Source organism: Arvicola amphibius, chromosome 5 (genome assembly GCF_903992535.2).
Source record: "Arvicola amphibius chromosome 5, mArvAmp1.2, whole genome shotgun sequence".
NCBI lineage: Eukaryota > Metazoa > Chordata > Mammalia > Rodentia > Cricetidae > Arvicola > Arvicola amphibius.
Genome location: NC_052051.1, coordinates 56,769,449 through 56,792,150, shown reverse-complemented (window position 1 = coordinate 56,792,150; position 22,702 = coordinate 56,769,449). Strand labels below are relative to the sequence as shown.

The 22,702-nt window shown below is 48.9% G+C and overlaps 1 protein-coding gene across 1 annotated transcript; it reads left to right on the top strand.

Annotated features, from left to right (window-relative positions):
- The first annotated feature begins 1,108 nt into the window (after nucleotides 1-1,108).
- On the top strand, nucleotides 1,109-21,246 carry Ivd (isovaleryl-CoA dehydrogenase). Its single transcript, XM_038330339.2, has 12 exons — nucleotides 1,109-1,285; nucleotides 7,440-7,529; nucleotides 7,726-7,777; nucleotides 12,576-12,745; nucleotides 13,637-13,730; nucleotides 13,897-14,033; nucleotides 15,503-15,599; nucleotides 17,122-17,215; nucleotides 17,723-17,804; nucleotides 18,293-18,397; nucleotides 18,513-18,585; nucleotides 20,389-21,246. The coding sequence occupies exons 1-12, from the start codon at nucleotides 1,145-1,147 to the stop codon at nucleotides 20,520-20,522; spliced, it is 1,269 nt and encodes a 422-aa protein (XP_038186267.1). The 5' UTR covers nucleotides 1,109-1,144; the 3' UTR covers nucleotides 20,523-21,246.
- Nucleotides 21,247-22,702: the final 1,456 nt, after the last annotated feature.

Genomic DNA, 22,702 nt, shown 5'->3' with positions numbered 1-22,702 from the left:
ACCAAAGACATCGGTCCCAGTGTTGGGGAGGTGAGTTAAAGCAAACCAAGGAAATCTCCGCCAGGGGTTTCAGATGCTATCTGATGGCATACAAGTTAGTGATCTGTTAAATTAATAAATTCCAGGTGGGTGGGTGATGCACACTTTTAGTCAAAGTACCTGGGAGGCAGAGGCAGGCAGATTTCTTTGGGTTCAAATTCAGAAGTTCTAGGCAACAGGACTACATAGAAAGATCCTGTCTCAAGTTAATTAATTAAAAATAAATTTTCTTACCTGATAGGAATATTCGGTCAGATACAGAGGCTGGAGATAAATGACTACTAAAGGAATACTCCAAGACAATTTTTAAAGGTACATTTCTATTATCTTTTTAATTTATGTATATGTGTGTGTGTGTTCAGGTGCTTACATAGGCCAACAGTATCAGATCCTCTGGAGCTGGAGTTAGAGGCACTTGCAAGCTGCCTATGTGGGTGTTGGGAACTGAACTCAGGTCCTCTGGCAGAACAGCATGAACCACCGAGCCATCTCTCCAGCCCGTCTCCAAGATAATTTTGGCTGAGAATCCTCAATGCCCAATCTCCACAATCAGAAAGTTCTAAATCAGTCTGTAGAATCTGCACACATGTGGCTTTTTCTGAGGACCTCAAACACTCTTCCCTTTCTGCCCTGTCGAGAAAACGTCCTTCTAGTATCTGGAGGACCTGTTACATAACAAAGCGACTCTTACTGTTTTAAACCAGAGTCGGCAAGAGAGTCTTTACAGATCTCTAGCCTAGATCTGTTTGGACAGTTTATTCCTCCAAACATGCGCTCGGTCCATCTTATGTTGGAGTACCTGCTTTTCCCCGAAGGTAGTCTTCTGCGGTTAAAGGTTACAATCTCAGCACAACGAGATACTATATTGTGGGCTCTTCTTTCCCGGGAAAGAGATTCAGGAAAGAAAGTACAGCGGGCGGCAACTACCGGAGGCAGGCTACCGCCTCACGACTGATTGGTTTGCGAGACTGCAAGAGCAGCAAAGCTGTCGGCTGGTCTCCGCGTGTGATTGGCTGCTGAAGCCCCACCCCCTCTCCAATTGGACAGAGTTGTGAGACTAGATTGGTGGAGCTAATGCAGCCGAAGCTCCCGGTGCAAAGCAGAGATGGCGACTGCGATCAGGCTGCTGGGGCGACGGGTGTCCAGTTGGAGACTGCGGCCATCGCCCCTCGCTGTCCCGCAGCGGGCTCACTCGATGCTGCCTGTGGACGATGCTATCAACGGGTTAAACGAGGAGCAGAAGCAGGTAGGGAGGCCGGCCCGAAGGCCTCGTGGCCCGGGTCCCATCCCACAAGTAATTTGTGCCTGCCGGGCCTTGGAAGCGTCACTAGAAAGCCAGGGAAAGGGACTGTTTGTTCCCTTCCTACTCTTAGCTAATGCCAAGCCTCTGACTCATCGTTATCTCTAATGAGGGAATATTTGCAACAGACAGCAAGGCAGAGCTGCTAGGAGGAGACAGAAGAGTAAAAGAACCAAAGCTCCCGGGAGACTGGTGGCGTTTGGGTGGGAGGATTGGTTGGCCCTGCCCCTAGTGGCAGTCATGCGTCCACTCAGACTCCAGCCAATTCTCTACGTGTATCGATCCCCTTCCTTCTGTATTCTGCCTGGACTCTGCCTTTGTAGACCAGGCTGGCCTTGAACTCTAGTGTGTCTGATTGCTTCTGCCTCCAGAGTGAGGGGTTTAAAGGCATGGGCTTTAAGTTGTGGTTATCAATTGAGGGTTGAGATTATGGTTGATCCATAACCAACAAGGCATTGGGTTTTTTTTTTCCCCAGTGGGAGACTTAAGGAATTCTGAAAAGCACCCTTAGTTTGCTTTCTTCCCTTCCTCAAGGCCTAGAGCACAAGGCTGAAGAAGACCTTGAAGGATGTGTTCACAGATTGCTTGTCCACCCTTATTGCTGGGTTTAAGGCTCTAAATAAAGCTAGTAAATACTTCCCGGGATGGCTCGGGTCCCAGCAATGTATGCATTAAGCAGTTGCTGTAGATTGCCTAAGAAAAGTCCTAAGGAGTGATTGTTTCGCACACAATGTTTCTTGAGTCAGATGTGTACAAGGGCCAGTGTTGTGCTATGAATGTCAGCCTAGGTGGAGGAAGAGTCTGGAAACCCCAGGCCGAAGACTGTCATAACCTGGGATACTAAGGCCCCAGCTTGTTGTTCCACTAGCCTTAGTGTTGACTAGTTCCCAACCTGTTGTGTTCTCTATGGCCTAGAGAACAGTGGTTGCATTCAGATCTTTGGGCAAACATACTTTTAGGATGTAACTTTCCCACAGTCGTGTGTTACTGTTATTTATTGATTTATTTACATGCCAATCCCAGTAATCCCTCCCTCCTCTCCTCCCACTCCTCCCCCCTCCATCTGCTCCTCAGAGAGGGTAAGGCTTGCCCTGGGAAGTCAACTAAGTTCGTCCCATCACCTCCTTGAGACAGGACCAAGGCCCTTTCTCCTCTCCCCCCTCATCCCCGTGCCTAGGCTGAGCAAGATATCTTTCCATAGAGAATGGGCTCCACAAAGTCAGTTCATGCACTAGAAATTAGATCCTGGTCCCACTGCCCATGGCCCCACACACTGCCCAAGCCACACCATCGTCAGCTGTTTTCAGGGGGCCCAGTTTGGTCCTATGCAGGTGCCCCAACTGTCAGTCCAGAATCAGTGTCCTCCCACTAGCTCGGGCCAGCTGAATCTGTGGGTTTCCCTACCACAGTCGTGTTCCTAAGCATCTGGCACATTAATGTTCATATAGAATATCATTTTTGTCTCTGTGCCATACTATAGTAATAAAGGAATTGGGTGTTTGCTGGTGAACTCATTTACCTTTTTAACCAATTCTTATGTTTACTTACTTTATGTGTACAAGTGTTTCTGTCAGAATGTGTGTGTGCCCCACGCGCCCACCCGGTGCTAGCAGAGGTTAAAAGATGGTATCCTATCCCCTGGAATTGGAGTGCTTGGAATCGAACCTAGGTCATCTGCAGAGGCGGGAAGTCTTTGGTAGGATTATCACTGTTGCAATAAAACACCATTACGAAAAGCAACTTAGGAAGGAAAGGGCTTATTTTATTTGGCTTACACTTCTACATCTTAGTCCATCATTGAAGGAAGTCAGGACAGCAGTACAAACAGGGCAGGAACTGAGAGGGAGGAGCTGATGCGGAGGCCATGGAGGGGTGCTGTTTACTGACTTGCTCCTCATGGCTTGCTCGGCCTGCTTTCTTAGAGACCCCAGAAACAACTGCCCAAGGATGGCCACACTGTGATCTCCCCCATCAATTACTAGTTAAGAAAATGCCTTTTTTTTTTTTAAGATTTGCTTATTTATTATGAATACAGTGTTCTGTCTGCATGTAAGTCTGCAGGCCAGAAGAGGGTGCAAGTTCTCATTACAGATGGTTGTGAGCCACCATGTGGTTACTGGGAATTCAACTCAGGACCTCTGGAAGAGCACCCAATGCTCTTAACCTCTGAGCCATCTCTCCAGCCCGTCTACAGCCAATCTTATGGAGGCATCTCCTCAACTGAGGCTCCCACCTCTCTGATGACCCTAGCTTGTGTCAAACTGACGTAAAAGTAGCCAGCACAAGTGACCTCTGGTCAGTTTGACACAAACACATCCCTGGGTGACTCTTACACATGATCACGTTCAGCTGCCAGCACAAGGTACAACCTTGGTCGCCTCTGCACCTCAGTTTCTGTGTGCTGCCTCTGAGGAAACACCAGATTTCACCTCCTTGATGCTGGGCTCTTCTCACACAACACTACTTCCTAAGCTCCAGCATCGATTGTCCTAGCAAAGCAAAGGCTTCACTGTAGTGGTTCTGGCATCTTGTTAATCACAGCTGATTCTTCAGCCCCAGCTCACCAGAACCACAGATTCTTAACCCAAAATATGCAACGGCCCCAATAAATTCTTTAGTGACTCTCAAACTTCCCTGTGGAACTTCGCAAGCCAGGCCTCCATCCTCGGCGTTTCTCTCAACTCTCTTATCTCCCAGACACCTACGACAGTTCACCCAGCTGCGAACATTCCGTGACTTTTCTAGCTCAGAGTCACAAAGTCCTCCCATAATCCTCCCCAAAACGACATAGTCAGGTCTGTCACAGACACTGTCCTGGTACCAGCTTCTGTCCTGGTTAGGGTTACCATTGTTTCAGTAAAACAACATGACTGGGGGCTGGAGATGGCTCAGAGGTTAAGAGCATTGCCTGCTCTTCCAAAGGTCCTGAGTTCAATTCCCAGCAACCACATGGTGGCTCACAACCATCTGTAAGGAGGTCTGGTGCCCTCTTCTGGCCAGCAGGCATACACACAGACAGAATATTGTATACATAATAAATAAATACTTTTAAAAAAAAGAAAGAAAAAAAAACAAAAACAACATGACTGAAAGCATGAGGAGGAAAGGGTTAATTTGTCTTCCACTTCCACACCTTAGTCCATCATTGAAGGAAGTCAGGACAAGAATTCAAACAGGGCAGCAACCTGGAGGCAGGAGCTGATGCAGAGGTCATGGGGGGTGCTGCTAACTGGCTTGCTCCTGGCTTGCTCAGCCTTTCCCATAGAGCCCAGACCCACCCCTCACTCTGGGGTGGCCCCACCCACAATAGACTAGACCCTCCCCCGTTGATCACTAATTAAGAAAATGCCCTACAAGCTTGTCTACAGCTGGATCATGTGGAGGCTTTTTCTCAATGGAAGCGCCCTGATTTCCAATGACCCTAGCTTGTATCAAGTTGATTTTTTTAAAAGAAAAAAATACAACTACCCAGCACATGCTCTTAACCGCTGACCGGTCGTCTAGCCCCGCACTTGCCTTTCTAGATCATTGTTGTTGCTGTGCACTGGCCTGACTCTGAGTACCGTAAAGAGGATTGCCTTTGTTTGTAGTTGGTATTTTATACTGTGCCTTGTTTTGAGACAGGATGTTGCTAAGTGGCTAAGCTGGCCTGGACATTTTAGTATCTTCCTGCCCAGCTTCCTGAGTGCTAGGATTATAGATAAGCATGCACCCCCCAAAAACATACACCATTTGTGTGTATTCATTGTACATGGCGTTAGGTTGCATAAGGACTTTTCCATAGACTTTGAACATATTCTATCCTATAATATTCTTTCTCTCTCTCTCTCTCTCTCTCTCTCTCTCTCTCTCTCTGAGACAGTGTCTCACTATATAGACCTACCTAGCTGGACTCATAGAGATCTGCCTGCTTCCGTGCTGCTATAACAAGCCTTTTTATAGTGGTTTGTTTTTTTTTTTTTTTTTTTTTTGAGCTGTATTATTATTGTGTGTATATGTGGCGGTAATAAGACAGCTTTGTAGAGCGTGGTCTCACCTTTCCACGGATTCAGGGGGCACTAAACGCAGGCCTTCAGGCTCACAAGGTGCACATTTAACCTGCTAAGCCATCTCTCCAGCCTGTGATGTTCTTCTGTAGTAGTTTGGCAAGGCTTGGATGACATGGCAAACTCTGGCTTCAGATGGGAAGAAGTTAACTATTAAGTAAGTTTTGCTCTTGTAGCCAAGTGAAAGGTGGGGGCGGGGCAGAGAAATGAAGAGTGCAGTTACAAGCGGAGCTGAACCCGAGCTCTAGCTGGGGGCAGGAGGCTGTGTCACTTAGAGGCTGCGTGAAGTGCTTGGGTCTGTGATTCTCCCATAGCCCTAGTCTCATTGCATCAAAATAGGCCAGCAAGATGGCCCAGTGGTCAAGGGCGCTTGCCACTAAATCTGCTGACCTGAGTTTGAGTCTCAGGACCCACGTGGTAGCGAGAGAGAACTGACCCCAAAAGTCGTCCCCTGACCTAGACATGGCAGTGGTACTCCGCCATGCACACACAAAACAAATAAATGTGATTTTACAAACGAAGAACAGAAGCAGCCCCTGGCTGTATGGTTGTCAGAGAGCCGCTCTGGAGACCTCGGGCTTCACACCTGGGTCTCTGGTGCTCAGGGCTAGGGCTCTAGTTTTCCCAGCAGGGCAGTGTCTCATCTAATTGAGTAATCTCTTTTAGCCACAGTCTCAAGGGTGGTGGAGAGATTGGCAAGTGTTGGGACCAAGGGAGAGTGTCTGCAGTGCCGTGAATGGGTATAGGGGAAGGCTGGATGGCCAGTGGAGGACAGGATGTGCGGACTGGCTTAGAGGCTTGTGTGTTACTCTGAGTAGTACAGCAGGAAGGCATGGAATAAATTTATGCAGGGAAGCAGCATCTTAACAATCATCTTTAATGCTTGAGGGACTGGGGTACATGAGTTCAAGGCCAACTTGGGCAAAATTCAGTCTTAAAATTAATAAAATGGCAATGTCGTAATCATTTCCAAGATGTCTAAACCAAGAATCTTTTTGCGTTTTTCAAAACAATCCCTCTGTGTAGCCCCCCTGCTGTCCTGGAACTCACTCTGTAGTCCAGGCTGACCTTGAACTCACAGAGATTCACTTGCCTCTGCCTCTCAAGTGTTGAGATTAGAGGTGCGAGCCACCACCACCCAGCTACCAAGAACGTTAATAAAGAGGGGGAATATTACTGTCCTATTTACTATTGTTATGGCGAACGCCATGACCAAAAAGCAAGTTGGGGAGGAAAAGGTTTACAATTCCACGTTGAAGGAAGTCAGGGCAGGAACTTGAACAAAACTGGAACTTGGTGGCAGGGTTTATATGGAGGTGCTGCTTACTGGCTTGCTCCTCAGGGCTTGCTCAGCCTGCTAACTTACAGAACCCAGGACCACCCCCTCCAGGGGTGGCCATACCCACAATAGACTGTGTCCTCCCGCATTGATCACTAATTAAGAAAATGCCCAAGCTGGGCGGTGGTGGCGCACACCTTTAATCCCAGCACTCGGGAGGATCTCTGTGAGTTCAAGGCCAGCCTGATCTACAGAGTGAGTTCCAGAACAAGTTCCAAAGCTACACAGAGAAACCTTGTTTCGAAAAAACAAAAAAGAAAGAAAAAAGAAAATGCAAAATGCTCTATAAGCTTATCTACAGTGGGGTCTTATAGAGGCGTTTTCTCAGTTGAAGCTCCCTCCTTTCTTTCTTTCTTTCTTTCTTTCTTTCTTTCTTTCTTTCTTTCTTTCTTTTTGATTTTTTTTTCAAGACAAGGTTTCTCTGTAGCTTTGGTGCCTGTCCTGAACTAGCTCTTTTCGACCAGGCTGGCCTCAGACTCACAAAGATCCACCTGCCTCTGCCTCCCTTGTGCTGGGATTAAATGTGTGCGCCACCACTGCCCAGCGAAGCTCCCTCCTTTCTGATGCTTCTGAAGAAGCATAGTTCAGTGGGACCCCTAAGCCCTGACCTGACACTACATGGTGAGGGTGCCTGTGGCCTTCAGCCACAGGGACATTACTCTCAGTGGCAATCACATCTTGGTTTCAATAGCCTCTGTCTAACTTTCTCCTCTAGCTTCGTCAGACTGTATCTAAGTTCGTGCATGAGAACCTGGCCCCCAAAGCCCAAGAGATTGATCAGAGCAACGAGTTCAAGAACCTGAGAGTGAGTTGCGAGGCCGAGGGTGGGAGTGGCGGCTTTTGGAGCATCGCTGTTTTTGCGCTGGTGCCCAGAAGGGTGCACCCCATCTCCTGCTGACAGGGGCCTGCCTAAGTGTATAGTTGCTTTCTTTGAATGGCTTGGTCTTGCTGTCCTGGCTAACTGCCAGCTTGAAACTCGCCCCACTCTGTTCTGTTGGTAGGAGTTCTGGAAGCAGCTGGGGAGCCTGGGAGTACTGGGCATCACAGCCCCTGGTGAGTATGGCTTCTCTCCCTGAAGAGACTCTCTCTTTTGCTAAAACAGCTGCAAAGGAAAGCAGGCATGGTGGCACATTCCTTACTCCCAACATTCAGGGGCCTGAAACAGAAGGGCAGCTCTGAGTTCAAGGTCAGCCTGTGCTATACAGTAAGTTCCCGACCAGCCTAGGCTACAGAGTGAGACCCTGATTCAGAAAAGCGAAAGCAAGGGGCTGGAGAGAAGGCTCAAGCTAAGAGCATTGGCTGTGTCAACATGAGGACCAGAGCTCAGAGCGCAGCACTCTGTAAAAGCCAGGCCTGTCCTCCTTTGCCTGGGATCCCAGAAGTGACTGGAGGCTTGCTGGGGCTTGCTGGGGCTCACATGCTGCTGTCCTAGCCAAAAAACATGAGTTCTGGGTTCAGTGAGAGACCCTACCTTAAAAAGAACAACATAAGCCAGGCATGATTGTTGACAGAGGTTTCTGTCCCACCCAGTCCCGCAGCCGTTCAGTCCCAAAGAAACACACAGAGGCCTACATTAATTATAAACTGGTTGGCCTATTAGCTCAGAATTCTTATTAACACTTATAACTTATATTAACCCATAATCTTGTCTGTTAGCCATGTGGCTTGGTACCTTTTATCAGTGAGGCATTCTCATCTTGCTTCCTTTGTGTCTGGGTGACGACTGCAGACTGAGCCTTTCTTTCCTCTTTCTAGAATTGTCCTGTTCTGGTCGCTTCCGCCTATACTTCCTGCCTGACTACTGGCTAATCAGCGTTTTATTAAAGCAATACAAGTGACAAATCTTTATAGGGTAGAAGACCATTGTCCCATAGCACATGGTGGCACACGCCTTTAATCCCACCAGAGGCAGGCGAATCTCTGTGAATTTGAGGCCAGCCTGATCTACAGAGCGAGTTCCAGGACAGCCAGGGCTACACAGAGAAACTCTGCCTCAAAAAAAAAGAAAAAAAGGGACAAGGTAGAGAGTGATAGAAGAGGATGCCCAATATCTTCCTCTGACCTCCGCGTGTCCACAGGAGTGTGTACACTCACATACACATGTGCACGTGCATCATACATACGTGCACTCATACACACACGCAGAAATCAATAGTTAAACAAAAAGAGAAGGAAAAGATCATTCCCAAAGGACTTCCTCATCCTTGAACCTGAAGCAGTGCCCGTTGACATCATCCTTAGGAATGGCAAAAAGGCAGGATCTCTCAGACTTCTTGACCTGCTATTTTTTTAATTCCATGCTGAAGGTTTAATGAGAGCCTTGCATCCTATGGAATCTGCATGCTCTACAGATGCCTCCAGACGATTTGGGGGAGTATAGAATAACTGTCTTAGTGGATCGGTTCCCTCAGGGACCCCTGAGCTCTGTCTCACTAGTGGCCTGTACGTGGGAATCTTTAGGAAAAGTACTCTGCTCACGGCCTGTCCACCAAGCTCATTTGGGGTCAGAAATGGTACTAAGAGGGATGTCTGGGTCCTCAGGTAAGGTGGTCCCATGATGATCTTGAGTTTTGTAGGCTCTTAGGCCTGCCCAGTATCCCTTGTGTGTGTTACAACTTGTTTGGGGTAAAAAGGCAGGACGCTAGTATATTATGGTTCTGTGTTGCCTTCCAGGAAAAGACTCTGCCTGGGCTGCCATGACAGCCTGAACTGTTGGCCTCCTCATTCAGCCACGCCCCTGGCCTTAACTCTCTCTCTCTCTCTGTCTCTCTCTGTCTCTCTCTGTCTCTCTCTCTCTCATTTGTTTGTTTGGTTTAAGTTTTTTGTTTGTTTGTTTTTGTGGTTTTTTTTTTAATCAAAACAGAGTTTCTCATGTAGCCCCAGCTGTCCTGGAACTGCCTCTGCAGACCAGGCTGACCTGGAACTCAGAGATCCACTGGCCTTTGCCTCCTGGGTGCTGGGATTAGAGGTGTGAGCTACCACTGCCCAGCAGAGCAACTGTCTAATCCCATACTTGGAAGGCTAAGGCAGGAAGACTGGAAGTCCAGAGCCAACCTGGGCTACAGAGCTAAGATCCTCACTCGAAAAGGGGTTGTGGGGGTGTAGCTGGAGAGATGGCTCAATGGTGAAGAGCACTGGTTGCTCTTGCAAAGGACCCACCTCTGGTTCCCAGCACCCAAATGGTGTCTCACATCCATCCATTGACTCCGGTTGCAGGAGATCTTCTGTCAACCAAGGGCACCAGGTGTGCTCATGGTACACATACATACATACAGGCAAACACCCGTGTGCATAAAATAAATAAATGTTTAAGGGGGAATAAAGCTAATATTTGCACAAGTATTTGTATAAATACTAATATTTGTACAAAGCATGCACTATTTACATATGAGCAGTAGAAGATTTAGAGGATATGGGCAGGTATGCATAAATTATAGTGCCGTTTTATTTATGTAAGAGATGTGGCTGGATTTGATATCAGAGACAGGTCTGGAAACCAAAGGTACAGGTGTTGGTTTGACCCGTGTCTGTATATTTCACCTTACATCCTCCTGGGGTTTGAGTTGACCCTGGAAACTTACCCTGGTGATACAATGAAACTGTTTAATGATTCATTTAAAACATGTCAATGTGAGCAAGCTTCACATTGACATAGGGAACGGCCTATTGGCAACCCCCTAACAAGATTCTCTTTGTGCTTTGAGGGTTTATGATCTAGCCCAACATAATATGTTTCTGAATCAGAATGTATTTAATGAAACAAAGAAGCAATTTAAAATCAAGGGGCTGAATGAAGCCAGGCTGTGTGATTAAACTCCTGTATCCCCAGCACTTGAGAGACAGAGGTAGGAAGGTTGGAGGTTCAAGGCCACCCTGAGGTATATGAAACTCTGAGGAAGAAGCTGAGAATATAGCTCAGTTGCTAGAATGCCTGTCCCCAACATGACAGAAACGAGTGGTGCCTTTAATTCCAACACTCTGGAGGCAGAGGGAGATGGATGGATCTCTATGAGTTTGAGGCCAGCCTGGTCTACAGAACAAGTTCCAGGACAGCTAAGATTGTTACACAGAGGAACCCTGGCTCAGAAAACAAAAACAAATAAACAAAAATACAAACAAGAATTCAGATAAAGTCCTTTCAAGTGGGAACTTCGAAAAGATAGCCAGGGCTATTGTTTGTGCTGGGGATTGAACCTAAGGCCTTGCACACGCCAGACATGAACCCTAACACTGAGCTACATCCCCACCTCTTTTCCTATTGTTTTATCTTGAGTCTGGATCTCACCAAGTTGCCCTAGGTGGCCTTGAACTCCCTCCGTAGCCAGGTAAGACTTGAATGTGTTCTTCCTGGCTCTCAGGTGGCTGAGACATATGCTTACACCAGCAGGCCCCAGCTGAAGGATGAGTTTTGAAGGCCAGACAGGAGTTCTGTTTCCTATTTTACTTCCTGGAGTTGCAGTTGGCAGCTTTGCTCCCCTGAGCATTGTGTGGCCTGAGAGCTCAGACCAGCGGACCTAGACACTTGGATTTTTTTGGTTCAGCTTTCAAGGAGTACGAGCTTCCTTTCTCTTTTCCATTTTCTTTTCTTTTCCTTTCCCTCCTAATTTTTTGAGATGGGGCCTCAGATAGCCCAGGCCAGCAATGAGTTTTGCTACGTAGCCAAAGACAGCATTGAATTCATGATCTTCCCACCTCCACCTTCTAAGTCTGGGGTTACAGGTGTATGCCTGATCTGAAGACCTCTTTTTAAAAAAATTTTTTTATATATCCCTGTGTGTGTATGCATACCTGTGTGCACACCTGTTGAGTATGCTACATATATATGTATCGGCCCTACTTTGTTCCCAAAGCTATGCTTTAAAATCTCACCTCTGGGCCAGAGAGATGGCTCGGTGGTTAAGAGCATTCCCTGTCTTCCAGATACCAAGTTCGGCCCTTGGTATCCACATTGTGTGGATCTCAACTGCCTATAACTGTAGCTCCAGGGCAGTGGTTCTCAACCTTCCTAACGCTGCGACCCTTTAATATAGTACCTCATGTGGTAACCCCCAACTATAAAGTTATTGCTACTTCATAACTGTAATTTTGCCACCATTGTGAATGGTGATGTAAATATTTTTTGGGGGTAGGTTTCTCAAAGGGGTTGAGAGTCACTGCTCTAGGGGCTCTTCTGGTATTGGGGGGCACCCATACATGTGTGGCATTAAACACATGATAGGTAAGGAAAAACACTAGTAAATCTTTTTTAGAATCTCACCTTCTTGAGGCCTCTGCACATACCCAGTCTGTAACTGGTTTTGGTGCTCTGAGCATGGCTCCCTTCCCGCCCACCCCCTTTGTGTTTCTTTGCTTTCTTTCTTCCTGCATCCATCTGCTTCCTTCCACCTTCTGTAACTTTTGGAGGAGTGGGTGCTCAGGTTTTTGCTTGTCCTCACTGAAGATGTCTAGGATAAAGCCAGAGTTGGTGGTGATAGTCTCTGAAGCTCAGTTCCCCGCCAGTGTCAAGCAGAACAAGGTGTACGTCCTTCTGAGCAGAGCCCCTGGCAACAGCCTGCCAGCCTTGCTAGGGGAACCTGGAATAGCTACCAGGGTGTTCCTTTTCTACTAATTAATAAAAGATTCCTGCCGGGCAGTAGAAGCACACGCCTTTAATCCCAGCACTCGGGAGGCAGAGGCAGGCAGATCTCTGTGAGTTCGAGGCCAGCCTGGTCTATAAGAGCTAGTTCCAGGACAGGCTCCAAAGCTACTGGGAAACCCTGTATCGAAAAACCAAACAAAAAATAAAAGACTCCTGTCATTGTTCCAATGTAACCTGGTTGCCTTTCTGCTTCCCACACTGCCCCACTCCCAGTTCAGTATGGCGGCTCTGGCCTGGGCTACCTAGAACACGTGTTGGTGATGGAAGAGATATCCCGGGCTTCTGGAGCAATAGGGCTCAGCTACGGTGCCCACTCCAACCTCTGCGTCAACCAGATTGTCCGCAATGGGAATGAGGCGCAGAAAGAAAAATACCTTCCCAAGGTGAGGAGACGGGAATGAAGAAATCCGTACCGACTCGGCACTGCCACTGTATGACATGCCCTCCCCTTGGTGGGGACAAGCAGATTCTCATTCTCGTCTTGTTCCCACAAGCTAAACAGAATTAGGAGAATGACTGAGATTGATTTGAAACACTTAAATCAAAAAATCTAACCGTGTTGTGGTGGCTCACACCGTTGTTCCCAGCACTTAGGCAGCAGAGACGGGAATCTCTGAGTTCAAGGCAAGCTTGGTCTATAGAGCAAGCAAGGTCTAGGACAGCCAGGGCTACACAGAGAAACCCTATCAAAAAAATAAAAATGGGGGGGCCTTTAGTCAGAGCTGTGGTGACTTGTGACATGTGTGGAGTTTCAGCTGCTTTGGAGGCAGAAGCAGGAAGATCATGAGTCCCAGCTTGGGTGATTTGGCAAGACTGTATCTCAAGGCAAATAGGCGTGGGTAAAAGTACCTGCCTGCAACCAAGCTCGATAACCTGACTTTGATACGCATAGTGGAGAAAGAACCAACTTTCTTCCACAAATTGTCCTCTGATATGAGCGTGCGCACGCACCCACAGAGTGGCCTTTGTGCATACATAAACACAGAGAGCAAATAAATAAAAATATAATTTTTAAAAGTCTAAAGACTGGAGAGTGAGGGGAGGACTCAATGGTAAATTCCTTGCTTAGCACGCCTGAGATCCTGGAGCTAATCCCCACTGCTGCCAAAAGTGGTGGATGTGGGAGTGGAAGAAAAAGAGGCCTTCCAGAGAGTTACTCCACCTTGCTCTGCGGGGAGTTTGCAGGGTGGAACACGGGCAGGAAGAGCAGTCCCGGGAGCTGCTGCAGGGGGCTTCCAAGGTCCTAACAAAGCGGGTTTTGGTTTTCCTTGTAGCTGATCAGTGGTGACTTCATTGGAGCCCTGGCCATGAGTGAGCCCAATGCTGGCTCTGATGTCGTCTCCATGAGGCTTAAAGCAGAAAAGAAAGGTAAGGCCACTTGCCATGAGGCAGCTGGAAAGGGCAGTTGGGGGAGGGGGGGTCTCTGCTGGGTTCCCAGTATGGCTTCTCAGCAAGGCGGCAGCCATTACCGGACTGGTTGGCTGAAGCAGGACAGGAGACTTCAGCCAACAGCCAGCGGCCTGCTGTCCCTTAGGGGATCACTACATTCTGAATGGCAACAAGTTCTGGATCACCAATGGCCCTGACGCCGATGTCCTCGTTGTCTACGCCAAGACAGATCTGTCTGCCGTACCAGCTTCTCGGGGCATCACAGCCTTCATTGTGGAGAAGGTGAGCATGGGATCAGAGAGACTTTCCAGCCGATTGAGATTCAATCAGTGTTCAGTGTCCTGTGCTTTGCTCCCAGGAGGGGGCGGGTAGCAGAAGCTGAGGAGGGTAGCCCAGAAGTCAGGTCTGGTGCTGATCCAGTTGCTCAGAGGTAGAGCAGCTGCTTAGCTCGTAAGACCCTGGGTTCGACTTTCAACACTATAGGAAAAAGGTAAAAAGAGACCCAGAGAGGCTGGGTCAAGTCTGAAGACAGAAAAGCTGTCTGTCCACAGAGTCAAGGAAGAAGAAAATGGAAAGGAAGCTATGGGATTTTCTTACTGGGCTGAGCAGAAACTGTGGGGGAGACTGAGGCATGGGCGGGAATGCAAATACCGATTTGGACACTGTCCCTCCAATAGTGTGGACAAGGACAAGATACATCAGGAGTTAGATTAAAACTCAAGAGTTCCATTTTGGTTTTGATTTAGTTTTAAACAAACCAGGAACGGGACAAGGCGACGTGTATTTGTAATATGAGCGGCACTTGACGGGCAGAGGCAAGTCTGAGGCTAGCCTGATCCTTGTAATAAGGTCCAGGACTGTATAGCATGACTGTCCCAAAAAAATAAAAGCAGGAGACAGCAAAGTTTTCTGTATATAGAAAAGAAAACCAGGCTCATCTTTTGTTGTTTTATTTTGTTTTTGGTTTTTTTTTTTTTTTTAAGATGGAATCTCTTTGTGTAGCCCTGTCGGGCCTAGAACTCACTGTATAGAGCAAGCTTCCCTTGAACTCACAGAGATCCGTCTGCCCCAGCCTCCCAGGTGCTGGGATTAAAGGCGTGCGCCCCAGCCTGGAACAGGTTGGAGATAAGTTAAGGGAGCAGGTGTTGGCTTCACACCATCTGTCTACTGTTGGTGAAGAAAGAGGGGCAGGTGCCACCGAGGTTTGATGACCTAGCTGCAGGGGAATGGTAGGAAGTTTACTACATGGTTAAGTTAAGCAAGAAGTTGGCAGGGCACCCCGTAAGGAGGAGGAGTCGCTGGCTGAGACGGGAACTAGAAAGGCCTGGGGGTAACAGAACAGCATGTGCCTTCGCTCCCCTGTCACCTGGTGACACCTGTGCATCCAAGTCACCCTGGTCAAAGCGTGCTCGCCGTTGGAGTTGGGGCTCCTTTAGGGACAGGTGGCTAAGGAAAAGGGGACAGAGGAGTTGGCATGGGCTCTGAGTGTGTCTTCAGAGTCGTGTCCCTGGGAGAGTGAGGAGAGTTTTGTTGAGAAAGAACTGCTCCCGAGAACTTAGGAGAAGCAGACTGGTGGCAGAGGTGTTGGGAAGAAAGTAGGTGGGACACGAAGACTGGAGTTTTGCATCCAGAGAGAGAGCTTGGGAGTAAAATGTGGGCAAGTATCCGAATCGGTGGGTAGAGTGAGTTTCCCTTTTACTAGGCCCCCTTGGGGCAAGTCTAACCAGGACCTCCTTTGGTTTCCTGCGAAGGGTATGCCTGGTTTTAGTACCTCCAAGAAGCTCGACAAGCTGGGCATGAGGGGCTCCAACACCTGTGAGCTTGTTTTCGAAGACTGCAAAGTTCCTGGTAAGTGTCCCTAGAATAAGGGAGTCTCCATCCTGGCTCCTTTGCATGCTGGAGAAGCCCATGTCAGCATTACAGAGGTTCACCACCGTTACGTGTTCCGTGATATGTAGCTAGGCTGTGGGCTTAGGGCTGTTGGACAGCTGTCTGTCCTGGCCACAGCCCCTGCTGCTGCTTGCTTGCCTGCCCAGATGAAGGCTGGTGAAAGGTAAGGCCTACCGTCACCTGCTGACGTCCTTCGATCTCTCTGTGCTTTTGCCTGTGCAGCCAACATGCGCTAGGCCGGCTTCTTGTCTCCTTTGTAAATAACCCAACAGAAATGAGTTAAAGGAGGAAGACGTTCTTTTGGCTCATGGTTTCAGGTGTCAAGCCTTTGGTCTGTTGGCTCCATTGTTCCTGCACGTACTGTGAGCCAGAGCATAAAGGTAGAAGGGCCTGGGGAGAACCGCTTATCAGGATAAATAGCAGAGATCAAAAAGAGGCCAGAGTCCCATTAGACTCTCAAAGGCACACACCCCGTGGCCCATTTTTCTGGAGGCCTTGTGTGTGTTTCCATTGTCTCATTAATGCCGTCAAATTAGGAATCCATCATCGGGTTAATCCATTGATTGGGCCAGCCTTCACGGTCCAGTCACGTCCCAAACCCCACCCCAGAACACTGCTGCACGGAGAGCCCCCGACTTCAGCACACCAGCCCGCAGGGGGCTATTTTGTGTCCAGACCACAACACTCTGAATAACACTCGGTAATGATGCTAAAAGCCCTTCTGAAATAAATTGACAGAAGCCAGACTCGATGAAGGAGAGGTAATTTGATTTTGCAGGAATATTTTATCCCCTGTGCCATAACTGTGAACGTGACACTATGTAGCGCCGTGAGAGAGCCGAGGGCGTGGATCTGGTCATGAATAAGGACTGCTTCGTGTATCAGCGTGAACCTTCCAAAAACAGGATGCGTGTCGAGAAAGAGTCTCTAGGAAGAATCCATACAGACTTGCCTTTTAGAAAAGACAGAAAATGCATTGACCAGCCTTAAAGGTGGATTAAGTTGTCAAGTTTCTATACCAAACATTCTGCCCACATTTCCTGAGTCCTCATTAGGGGGTGGCTGCTCATCGGCTTCTGTCACCACCCCCTGACTCTCAAACAAGCAGCTCTCATGGACCTCACATAAGGGTGACCCCTGAACCCAAGCACACAGCCTCAATCCAATGAGTCCTCTGATTTCTGCATGAGTAGACATCAGGTGTAGAAAGAAGCGAAGAAGGGAGGGTGACTTCTAAACCAACCCTAGGGAGTCCAGGGTGAGAAAAGAAAGGCTTAACAACTTGGGGCCCTGTAGTGTTGTGGACGGTGCGGGGTCCCGAGAACTCCGCTTCTGACTGAAGTGACAAAAGCCATCTTTTCCTCTCGCTGGACGCCCAAGTTGAAGATCAAATAGTGTGCTTTTGTGCCTTGTATAACATAGTGCATTGTGTAAAAGTGAAGAGGCTATGAACGGTCCTCTCTGGTGTTTATCTCGACAGCTGCTAATATCCTGAGCCAGGAGAGTAAGGGAGTCTATGTATTGATGAGCGGGCTGGACCTGGAACGCCTGGTGCTGGCAGGTGGACCCCTTGGGTAAGTGTGAGGGGGCTGGGGACCTCCTGGGGAAGCTTATTGGGGAAGCTAGTGCACCCCTGCATGAGTGTGAAACCCGGGGCAACCTGAGCTTGCCAGTCTTGTTAGGTTAGCAGCCTCCCCCTGATAAGGAAGGGAGGAACAAAGGAAGCTACTTTGTGGTTTATCCTCTATCCTCGAGAATCTCCTCCTGTATTTAATTTCTTCACACAGAGGGAAGTGTCATTATGTGACAGATGGCAGGTGAGGCCTGAGAGCAACTCTGCTTAGTCAGTGTGGTTGTGAAACAAGAAGCGTAGACTCTGACACCTGCCTGCTGCTCCACCACACCCAACTGATCTCAGAGGCCGTGCCTGGGAGCTGGGCAGGCAATGCTGTCAGGGATACAGCAGGCAGTCTCTCTGGGACTTCAGCTCCTCCTCCTCCCACCTCAACCCTCAAGCCTAATCCTCTGACACCCTTTCACCCCGCTTGACATCACACCCCCTTGCTGTCTTCTCCCGGCAGGATCATGCAGGCTGTCCTGGACCACACCATTCCCTATTTGCATGTAAGGGAAGCCTTTGGCCAGAAAATCGGCCAGTTCCAGGTAAGGGAAATACTTTCTGAAGTGTCCTCTTTTGCTGGATTAAAGGAGAGGAGGAGATAGCAGTGTGGTTCGGGTTATTGTCCTCCTCTAGCAAAACAAGCTTGAGTTCTTAGAATGCAGCCCTTTTCCCAGTCAGCCTGGCTTTGGAGGGCCATTACTTTGTCCTGCCCATTCCTATTGGAGACGGACAAACTAGACTCTGCAAGGCTGGAGGGTAAAGCTGCCGAGCACTGGAGTTTAGGGGAAAAGGGAGCTGCATTTCTCATTCCACCTGTCGCCGGGAGGAGCTGCCGAAAGTTAGCCACACAGGCGGCAACTCTGTAGCCTCATCTAGAGCACTTTCCATCTCCATTGTCCTAGGCAAGCCCCATCTCTTCCCTGTGCCCCTGGCGCCTCATCCCTGGCCCTCAGCTTGCCCTTGCCCTTGACCTGCTTTTAGTTGTTAGAATGTCCCAGCCTGTTGACCCAGGGCCTCCCTTTGTGCCCAGCTGATGCAGGGAAAGATGGCTGACATGTACACCCGCCTCATGGCATGTCGACAGTATGTCTACAACGTCGCCAAGGCCTGTGATGAAGGCCACATCGTTGCCAAGGTGAGGGCCAGCTCTGAGGGAAGAAGAGGCGGATTGGTGGGTCATCTCCGGGGACGGTGGGGGGGGGGGGCTGTGTGTTTGTCAGGACCCTGCTGAGCAAAGCCTCATCCCACAGGACTGTGCCGGTGTGATTCTATATGCAGCCGAGTGTGCCACGCAGGTAGCCCTGGATGGCATTCAGTGTTTAGGTGAGTGGCCCTCACTCTCCACCCCTCAATCTACTTACGCTAGCCACAGTCATGCTGGCTCTCTAGGCTCTGTCTGCCTCCAGCGATGAGGAAAGGGAAGTTTTTGTAATGGCCATCAGTAAGTAAAGAGAGTGGGGCCCGGAGTGGTTAAGAACACTGGCTTCTCTTCCAGAGGGTCCAGGTTCTATTCCCAGCACCCACCTGACAGCTCACAACCATCTGTAACTGCAGTTTTAGGGGGAACCAGCTTCCTTGTGTGGCCCCCAAGAGTGCCGGGCATAAATGTCGTGAGTAGACATGCTGGCAAAACATCCATATACATAAAATCAATTTTTTAAGAGGAGGAAAAAAAACCACAGGGTAGTGGTGGCACACATCTTTACTGCCGGCACTCAGGAGTCAGAAGCCAGTGGATCTTGAGTTCAAGGCCAGCCTGGTTTATGGGGTGAATTCCAGGATAGTCAAGGCTACACAGAGAAACCCTGTCTCAAAGAAAAGCCCCAAAAATAAAAAGGGAAGAGGAAAATAAATGGGGGGCGGTAGAGGCTCCAAGTGTTCCTTATCTTCCCTGCCTGGCCTAAGGTCAGCAGGAAATGGGGAGAGAGAGTCTCAGGGGGAACAGCCTCATTCATCAGTGGCTTAGGTTTGAATTCCACGTCTTGCCGCTGATTCTGCAGTTGGTTTTTTTTTTTTTTTTTTTTTAAACGATGTCTCAGGTGTGTGAGGATGTCGTATAGCTGAGGATGACCTGGAACTTCCAATCTTCCTGCCTCCACCTCCTGACTACTGGGATTATAGGCATATGCCACCACACCTGGTTTGTATGTGGTGCTGGGGACTGAATCCAGAACTTTGGGCACGCCAGGTGAACAGTGCAGGCCCAGGCCCAGGTTTTGCCCTGTCCATGTCTAGGTCCTCAGCATTCTGACCTTCTAGACCAGCTCTCCCATGCCTTCCCAACAAGCGTCCCTCATTGCCTCTTCTTCCCTTTAGTCAGCCGTCCTCCATAACCTGTATATCCTGGGGTTCTCTGCATTCAACCAACAATCAAATATATTCAGAAAAGGCTGGGCATGGGAGTGCGCACCTATAATCCCAGCACTTGGGAAACTGAAGCAGGAGGATTACAACGAGACTGAGACCAACCTGGGCTACTTAGTAACTTCTTGGCCAACCTGGGCTCTAGCTCAGTGTAGCACACTCAGTAGGACACACCTGTGATCCCGGAACTCAGGAAGTTAGAGGTTAGAGGATCAGAAGTTCAAGGTCATCTTTGGCTATTTTGTGAGTTGAGGGCCAGCCTGGGATATGACAGACCCTGTCTCAGAAGGAAGGAAGTTTGGTCCCCAGGACCCACATGGTTAAAGGAGAAAATACACACACACACACACACACACACACACACACATTGTCCTCTGACCTCTACATGTGTGCCAAGGCACCTGTGCATGCACACACATACACACAAAATAAATAAGTGTAAGACAAAAGGAAAATTGTCCTGAGATGAACATAGACTTCTCTTGTCATGGGTCCCTAAACATTCTAATACAACAGCTATTTAAATGGCACTTGTATCACATTGAATATATAAACAACCTAGAGATATGTAAAATATGAACTGGGGTCATAACTCAGTGGTGGAGCATTTGCCTACACTGGGGTGGAGTATTGGGAGAACGCACACAGGTTATATGCAAAGAAACCAACCCCTGAAGATGCTAGGGAATGACTCCTTGGCTCCATTTTTCTTGCTGCCTTCAGTTCTGCCCTTTCTCATCTACCTGTTGTTTCTCTTCACAGGTGGAAATGGCTACATCAATGACTTCCCCATGGGCCGCTTCCTTCGAGATGCCAAACTGTATGAGATTGGAGCGGGGACCAGTGAAGTGAGACGGCTGGTCATTGGCAGAGCATTCAATGCCGACTTCCGCTAGCACCACGGCCGATTGTCCCCGGTCCTAGCACTGAGGCCTTCCTTTAGAAGCAGAGGCAAGCCCTCTCACGGTAGCCCGCCGCCCACACGAAGCCGGGTTCTCTGGCCATGTCAGCCCAGTCTGTCAGGAAAGCTTAAAATGGACCGCGCAAAGGACTTGGGTTTTTCTGGGGCTCGTAGGGGCTTCAGTGCCTTACTCTCCAGTTCCAAAGTTGATGTTCTCTGGGGTGGCACCTGGGATGTGCAGGTACCCTACTCCTGAGCTGGGGCAAACCTCTGGCAGGGAGCCCTTTTCACGCAAGTGTAGCGGGAGCGCTGCTGCTTCCAGTTTTCTTAACGGTCTCTTTTCTTGAGGAAGAGGCAAAAACCTTGTCCTCGTTAGCTGTTTCCCTAAGGTCTAAACAGTTCCAGAACATCTATGTGACAGATCCATGGAAGACAGAGTCCTGGTCTAGCCATGACAGCATGAAACATTGTCTCTTGATGGCATCCCTGGTGCACCTGAATCTGACTGCGTAGCTCTGTCACGGGCCAGCACTGGAACTGCTCATGTGACCTTCTGCAGCCAACTGGGCAGCAGGCACAGGCCCTGTGGCCGGCCCGGGTTGCCTGGCTCAATTCCAGTCTCTCTGCCTGTGTACATTTCTCTAGACACCCTGTGGCTAATTTTGTTATGGCTGCACAGCGGCTGCTGCCATTTTGTATTAAACATACTGCAAATCGAACCCTTCTGTTCCCAAAGCAGTGTCTGGAGGAGAAGCAAGCCACTTGTCTTGAAGAGTCCTGCCCTTTACTCTGCACGGAGTCTGGAATGGAAAGTCGCAGACCCAAATCTCCCAGTGACTTTTTCTTTTGTGGTGCTGAGGTTGAACCTGGAGTGTGTTAGGCAAGCCTGTAGCACAGAGTCTGCTTTCTCCACCCTCCCCTTCCAACTTCTCTGTGGTTTTATTTGGGGCTCCCTGTAACCCAGACTGGCCTTGAACTAAGATCTTGAACTATAGATCTGCCCTTACCTCAAGAGCTGGGATTACAGGCATAAGCCATATGCATCTCCCTGTGGCTTCTCTTAAAGGAAGTGGGGGGGTTCCAGCATGAAAAGGCAGAAAGAGAACCGTATTAAGTTTCTGGAGACCATCCCTGACAGTTGTTTGGTTTCAAGACAGGATCTAGCCTGCCCCTGCCTCTTTAGTGCCAAGCTTACAGGCATGAACACACCCGGAGCATCTCTGAGTTTTGTTTTGTCTCAATATATATCCGTGGCAGGTCTTGAACTCAGATCCTTATGCCTCTGCCTCCCAAATTCTGGGATTAAAGGAATGTGCTACCACCATGCCCAGCCCAATCTCTGAGGGTGGTTTTGTTTTTATTTTGTTATGACTTACTATCCAGACAGCTTGACGTTTTCAAGGTCAGAATCAAAACAGATGGGCTAGTAGTGAAAAAAATGGAACGTCCTGAACATCCCAACCCGGAGCTGATGCATATAGCATTCTAGGTAGAGCACCTGAACATCCTGGGGCTGATGCATATAGCATCCTAGGTAGAGCACCTGAACATCCTGGGGCTGATGCATATAGCATCCTAGGTAGAGCACCTGAGTTGCCCCACTCCTCGGTTCCCAAAGGTCAAAGTGGCTTTCCTGGATCCCAGCCCAGTGGTGCTCGGTTTGAGCCTATGGCCAAGAGCTAAGGCTTGAGACAAGTGAAGCTGGCACCTGCCCAACCCCAACCCATTCTCATCTTTAGGGGACAATCCAGAGCTCTCGGCTGCCCCTTCACTTAGTTGTTCTGGGTCCTGCCATGACCACAAATGCAATAGAAATAATGGTCAGCTGAGGCAGGACACTGGAATGACCCATGGAAGATGTTCAAAATGCGGCGCACGGGGTGGGGGGTGCTGGAGAGATGGCTCAGAGATTAAGAGCACTGGCTCCTCTTACAGAGGTCCTGAGTTCAATTCCCAGCAACCACATGGTAGCTCACAACCATCTCTGATGAAATCTGGTGCCCTCTTCTGGTGTGCAGGCATACATGCAGGCAGAACACTGTATACATAATAAATAAATAAATCTTTTATTTAAGAAAAAAATGCAGCAGGGGACCTGCAAGCCTGCATGATGGCTTGCCTTGCAGCCTGACTATCTGCATTGGAGTTCTGAAACACACGTGGTGGGTGGAGAGA

Excerpts from the sequence above, each read along its gene's own strand:
- Ivd (XM_038330339.2), top strand. The coding sequence starts at position 1,145 with ATGGCGACTGCGATCAGGCTGCTGGGGCGACGGGTGTCCAGTTGGAGA. Across the intron at positions 7,530-7,725 it reads ACGAGTTCAAGAACCTGAGA|GAGTTCTGGAAGCAGCTGGG; the intron begins GTGAGTTGCGAG and ends TTCTGTTGGTAG. Across the intron at positions 17,216-17,722 it reads CTGGCAGGTGGACCCCTTGG|GATCATGCAGGCTGTCCTGG; the intron begins GTAAGTGTGAGG and ends TTCTCCCGGCAG.